Below are 6,630 nucleotides of genomic sequence, written 5' to 3' on the forward strand. Positions count from 1 at the left end.
AAATTTTAAAATGAACCACAAAATGGGAAAATACAGTGCCCACTTCTGCTTCCATTCTCTGCTAGGCAATTATCCATTTCATAACAAGTATTTGCTTTTTTTTAATGCCAAGAATAGGCATATTTTGAAGAGGAAAATCAGATTCTGCTCTGTTCTATCTGTCTCATTTCCTTGTGAAGGAGGCAAATACTAAATATTTAAACAAAAAATATATGGTAACATCCTCTATATGACAATTGTGGTGATCTATGATGGTGCGAGGTAGTTCTGCCAATCAAAGAAGCATAAGACTTTGTAGGAGAGAAACTGAGTTGGCAAGGATAAACCCTATGGTGTGAAACCATGTATTATCATTCAGAGCCATGCCACAGGTCATTGAGGTATTGAGATTAGGGAAACTCACTGTGGTGGAACTTTTGATGGTATTTTGGATTATGTGAATCCATAATGATTAGACACTAATGGCTTAAGAACAGTTACCAGAAGTCTCAGACACACACATCCCACATAATCCTGTGTGTTGCTCTCTCCTGTCTCAGAGTCCATCTGATGGGGTTCTTTATCTTTTACTTGAATCTTGATCCAAAATGAATCTTTTAGCATTAATGAGTTTGTAATATTATGCTGGCAACAGAAGTTGACTAACACAGAAAATTGGTACTGAGAAATGGGAATGTTGGCTACCAAAAAGTCATTGTATGTGGAGAGTGAGCCGTGACTGAGATGATGAGGCATCCCCAAGTCAAATCACTAGAGCCTTGTATACTCAAGGACTTATAAGATTTCATAAAAATTCTGGTTTCTAAGTAACTTCTTGTAAACAAAGAAGTAACATGATTCTTTTTTTGAAGGAACTCCCATAGAGGCACTGTGAACAATACATTTGTCAAGTCAACAGTGGTTACACTAGGTCACCCAGGAAAACAGCAGTGCTGTACTTTGCTGGATTTGCAAACAGAGGGGTGACTCTATCGAACAACTGGAATATTTATTGAAATCCAATGGTGAGCAAAGCAGGAAGCTACATATTAACATACAGTCTATGCCTTCAAAGGACTCACAGTAAAACAGATTAACAGGAAAAGTTGTTATTCAATCAAGTAGCACAGTGATTAAATAGCATAGGTTCCACTTAGAGAATTCCAGAAAAAACACTCAACAAATTGTCTTTTGTTTCCCTAGGGGGCTATTTTTAATGAACTCTAAGTCTTGTACCTCCTTTTGCTATTCTAGTTTCCATTGCTCAATTTATGCCATGAGGGAGACCCATTGCCAAGGGACCAGGTCTGGGTTGACGCCAATTCTTGCCTGCAGCTAGTGAATTGTCTTCACACCAATTTAATCTTGAAGCAAAAGACCCATTATGAACTGTAGTCAGGCTCCTGGCTTTATTCTCTTGGGACTATCCAGGGACCCAGAGAAATGGCAGCTCTTCTTTAGTGTCTTCCTTTCTCTCTACTTGCTGGGCCTTTTAGGGAACCTGCTCCTTCTGTTAGCTATTGGTGCTGATGTCCACCTCCACACCCCCATGTATTTCTTCCTCAGTCAGCTCTCACTTGTGGATCTTTGCTTCATCACCACCACAGCCCCCAAAATGCTGCAGGCTCTGTGGACTGGAGATGGATCCATTTCATTCTCTGGATGCCTGACTCAGTTTTACTTCTTTGCTGTTTTTGCGGACATGGATAACCTGCTTCTGGCAGTCATGGCTATTGACCGCTATGCTGCTATCTGCCACCCACTGCTCTACCCACTTCTTATGACTCCTTGTAGATGTGAAGTTCTTGCTTGTGGGTCATGGGGAGTTGCTCATTTTGTGTCTTTGTTCTATACCTTATTGCTCTCTCAGTTATATTTTCAAACCAATGAAGGGATACCTCATTTTTTCTGTGATATTGGGCCTCTCTTATTGCTTTCCTGCTCAGACACACATCTCAAAGATGGCCTGATAATGGCTTTGTCTGTAGTTTTGGGAATCAGTGCACTTTTCTGCATTATAAGTTCTTATGGTTGTATTTTTTATGCTGTGGCTAGAGTTCCATCAGCACAGGGGAAAAGGAAAGCCTTGGCCACATGCAGTTCTCACCTCTCTGTAGTCCTCCTTTTCTATAGCACAATCTTTGCCACCTACCTGAAACCCCCATCTACTTCTCATTCCTCTGGGGAGATGGTAGCTGCTGTTATGTATACCTTGGTAACTCCCACTCTGAGTCATTTATAGTCTGAGAAATAAGGATGTCAAGAGTTCTTTGAGAAGGATCCTGAACAAAGAGAAGTCTCAGGACTAAGGATAATTCTTCAGGAAGAATCACCACACATATCACTGCCACACATGCAAAGTGAGCCAAAAGCACCATGTCTCATGGGAGAATTACGTGATTTTTTTTGACTTGTCTTCAGCATTAACTCAACTGAATTTGGAGTTACCCTGAACACTATTTTGGGCATTTCTGTGGCATGTCTCTGCAGAGATGTCACTGAGGAGGAAAGACCAATTGTGAATGTGGGTGGCACCATCAATTCCATAGATTGATCCTAGTCTGATAAGCAGAAAGAGGAAAAAAGCAAACTTACTATTATTATTCATCTGTTTTTGCTTGTTGAACAGACATGTAGTATGACTTGTGACCTCATCTGATTGCTGTGCTTTTCTCATCCTGATGTATCGTATTCTTCAAACCATGAAGAAAATGAAACTTTTGTTCTTAAATTGCTTCTCAGGTACTTTGCCAAAGCAACAGAACAGGTAAAAAAAATACAATGATCTGTTGGAAATTATATTATGTTGGGTTTGATATTCTTAGATTTTTCTTCTTATACTCATATTCCTGATGTATGAATATCCATTGAAATCTCTAAAATCATTGGATAATTGTTAGATTTCCTACCAGTTGTTTAGTAACTAAAGCCTCTTGATATCTGTATAGGATTTACTCTCTCTCCTGTTCTGGAGATCTAGTGTATTTAAGTGTTTCTGTCCTTTTCAAATATGCTTATTCTTGATGAATGTAGATGATAACTCATGCTTAATATAGTTTAATGTTCACAGAAATTAATACACAAGTAAGAGGTTAGGAGGCTGATGAGTCTGACAATAACCCAATTGAATAGGAACAAGAAGAGAAAGAATATAATTTTATTCTATATTTTATTGGAAAATATACTACATGATTTCTTTTAAAATGATTAATTAGTGTTGTTACTGTGTGGGTATATATGTGTGTAAAGTTACTTGTGACATATCATTTTGTTGGATAACAAATTGCAATTTGGGTCACAAAATTTGCATGCTCAAACCAAATACTCCCAATAGGAAAGAACTCTTTAAATGTCAGACTACAATAAAATATATGAACATTGTTGCAAATATGTGTTTGTATTTGTACATTGTTTCTATAATTTTCTTTACATTATTTATTAGCAGCAGTACTATATACAGTAACAGGTTACAGAGTAACAATTCATTATATGTCTTCACTGTATGATGTTCAAAGCAGTGCACTGTTTATGCTGTATGCAGTCAACAAACCACAATAATTCACATAACCTTTTAAACTAACTTGTGAAAATTGTTTACCTATCATCCCCCTCCATAGAATAGTTCAGCAGAACTAAAGTGGTATTCTGAGAAGGAACAAAGTCACTCCATCTCCATCCATTGTGCGAGACTTATTAATAAATTCACCAACAATCAAATAGAAAATTTTCACTGGCCTCTTTCCTTGGTCCTATTTCAGTTGATTTGCAGTAGAGAAGCCTTCTTAGTGCCTGCTATACCTCTTGAATCCTCAAAGCATAGATACAAGGGTTGAAGGTAGAGGTGACTATTGTGAAGAGCAGGGCAATGACTTTGGAGAGGAGCTGGAAATGGACAGCAGAGGTTGCCGGGTACAAGACCATGAGTGTTCCATAAAATGTGGACACCACAGCCAGGTGAGAGGAGCATGTAGAGAAACCCTTGGTCCTTCTGAACTCAGAGGGAATTCTCAGTACCATCACCACAGTCTGAGCATAGGAGATCAGATCTAGCCCAAAGGGAACAGTCAGGAACAAAACAAAGAGAACAAAAGTAGTCACCTGGACCAGTCCAGTATCTGAGCAAGCCAGGACCATCAAGGGTGAGAAATCACAGTAAAGGTAATCAACTAGGTTGGGGACACAGAACCTCAGCTGGGCCATCAGAGCAACAACTAATCCATCTACCATGAAGCCAGACAGCCAGAATGTGAGGACCAACACCAGTCACTATTGAGGCTTGATCAGGAATCTGTGGAGTAGCAGGGGTATTGATGGCAGGTGGAAGGGTTTGATCAGGACAAACACAATAGGACAAGCTAGGGAAAGAATCCTGAGGGTCTGGTCCCAAACTCTGCCCCTCCTTTCCAAGGTTGTTTCCTACTGGACCCCTGAAATCACTGGTACCTGTTTAGGTAACAACCAGAGGGACCACCATCAGAAGCAGGAGAGTGCACTTTTCTGATGTGACTACCCTTTCTGTAAGTGCTGATTGGATTATGTAGATACTCACCACCCAAGTGTAATAAAAACTGAGGAAAATGTCATCAGTATCCATGTAAAAGTATCAGGCAAAGGTTAAGTTACCTAGGAGTGAAATCTCTGAGGAAGTCGGGGATTCTCCAATGCTGTTTTTCCTCTTTTTGACTCTCACTCACCAAGTAGGGTTTAATGTGGAACCTGGGTTTTGCCCTGATTCCTGTTCTCCTATACTGAATACTTAATGTCATGTTTTCTAGAACCCTGTATGTTCTCCACACAAACAAATAAACATTTTTTGTTTGTTCTATGTGTACTGATTTTTTGTTTATATTGTATGTCTGTACTCCAAGTGAGTGCCTGGTGCCAGCAGAGAGTAGAAGAGGGCATCTGATCAATGAGAACTGGAGTTAGAAACCCTATTTATTGTCATGTGAGTCTGGAAATAAACCCTAGGTCCTCTGGCAGACTCCATGGATAATTTTTATTGGTTAGGTCTGACAATAATTATCACATTTGGATGTTAGAAGTGTTAAGGCCAAGTTTGGCGATGCACACTTGTAAACCCAGTCTCAGAAAGGAGCAGCCATAATGGGCTTTGGAAGGAATTCAAGGGTTTTCAGTTAGGGAGTCCAGTACTGACATAAGGAGGAAAGGAGGAAAGATAGGGAAAAAAGAGGGAGAATAGGAAGGGACTGAGGGAAGGAGGAAGGGAGGAAGAGGGAAGGGGAAGGAGAGAGGGATGAAGGGAGGGGAAGAATAAGGGAGGGGTAGGAAAAGGGGAAGGGAGATGGAGAGTGAGAGAGAGGGAGAGGGGGATAAGGAGGAAAGTGAGAGGGAGAGGGAGAGAAAGTTATGGAAGGGAGAAAGTTCTGTGTATGGCTTTGACTAATGGAGAAATGGAAACCTTGTTGATTCCACAGGGTGAGCACAATTCGGAAAGGTAGAAAACAAGGATAACATCAAGACAAAAATACTGAGATAAAGTCAAATGAATCGATTGACATTAGAGGTTTGATGAATTGACCTAAAATATATTGTTACTCAACTTACACTCTGAAATATTAGTAAACTAAAATGAATATCATATAATATGATAAGAACAATATATTATATTATATTACATGAACAGTACACATTATATAAATGTTTTATATCATATGAATATTATATAAATAATATATACAATTATATATTTTAATTATATAAATACTGTTATGAATTTTGTTATTATTACATATAAATTATATGAATATTATATAACTGTTGGTAAAAATAAAATTAATTAATAATAATTTCACTGTTTAAATAGGCACACCTCTCTCTCTTTCTCTCCTTCTCCCCATTCTCCCATACCTCACTCCCTTACTTCCTTAGACAAGGCTTCCTATAGCCCAAACTAGTGTGAAAATCTCTATGTAGCCCAAGTGAAACCTTTGAACTCTTTATTAAGAAATAATCATTGTTATTTACTTTACATCACTATCACTGTTTCCCCTCCCTCCTTTCTTCCTAGTCCCTCCCTCAACCCTCCCCTCCCTTTCTCTTCAGAAAAAGGGAGGCCTCCAATGGATATGAACCTGCCTAGGCATTTCAAGTTGCAGTGAAGGCTAAGCACATCTTCTCCTACTAAAGCAGCCCATTGGTGGGGGAAAACTGAATCAAAGGCAGGCAACAGAGTCAGATACAGTTCCTGCTCCCCCTGTTAGTTGCCACACAGGAAGACCAAGCTGAGCAACTGTTACATATATGCAGAGGGCCTAGTTTCTGCACCTCCTGAGACTTTGCCTATGTGGGATATACCTTCACAGGGACTTTTAGGGTCTTTCCACCCTCCCTCTGATGAAAGGAAGTTCAGACCAGAGAAATGGGTGAGTGAGGGTAACTAGGGCCCATCTTTGAGTGCAGTTTCTGAAAATTACATCATAGTCACAGTAGGTTCACAGTACAAGTGACTCTTGAAAATCTTTTATTTTCCTAATTTGTTTCTGGATGATATTTTGGTCTACATTCTTGGTATGTTTGGGATTTTTCAGATCTAATGATAGGCTGTTTGGTCAAGCATATGGTATGTTGTAAACATATGGCAGGGTGTGTATGTGTGTATCTTGAGTGAATCTGCTGATGGAGGTGGGA

The 6,630-nt window shown here is 39.4% G+C and overlaps 1 protein-coding gene and 1 pseudogene across 1 annotated transcript; one reads left to right on the forward strand and one right to left on the reverse strand.

Moving 5' to 3' along the window:
• The first annotated feature begins 1,363 nt into the window (after positions 1 to 1,363).
• On the forward strand, positions 1,364 to 2,282 carry LOC116887307 (olfactory receptor 1361-like). The gene has a single exon (XM_032888887.1). The coding sequence runs from the start codon at positions 1,364 to 1,366 to the stop codon at positions 2,219 to 2,221; it is 858 nt and encodes a 285-aa protein (XP_032744778.1). The 3' UTR covers positions 2,222 to 2,282.
• A 1,399-nt stretch (positions 2,283 to 3,681) lies between these two features.
• On the reverse strand, positions 3,682 to 4,242 carry LOC116887626 (annotated as a pseudogene).
• Positions 4,243 to 6,630: the final 2,388 nt, after the last annotated feature.

This window comes from Rattus rattus, chromosome 18 (genome assembly GCF_011064425.1).
Source record: "Rattus rattus isolate New Zealand chromosome 18, Rrattus_CSIRO_v1, whole genome shotgun sequence".
NCBI lineage: Eukaryota > Metazoa > Chordata > Mammalia > Rodentia > Muridae > Rattus > Rattus rattus.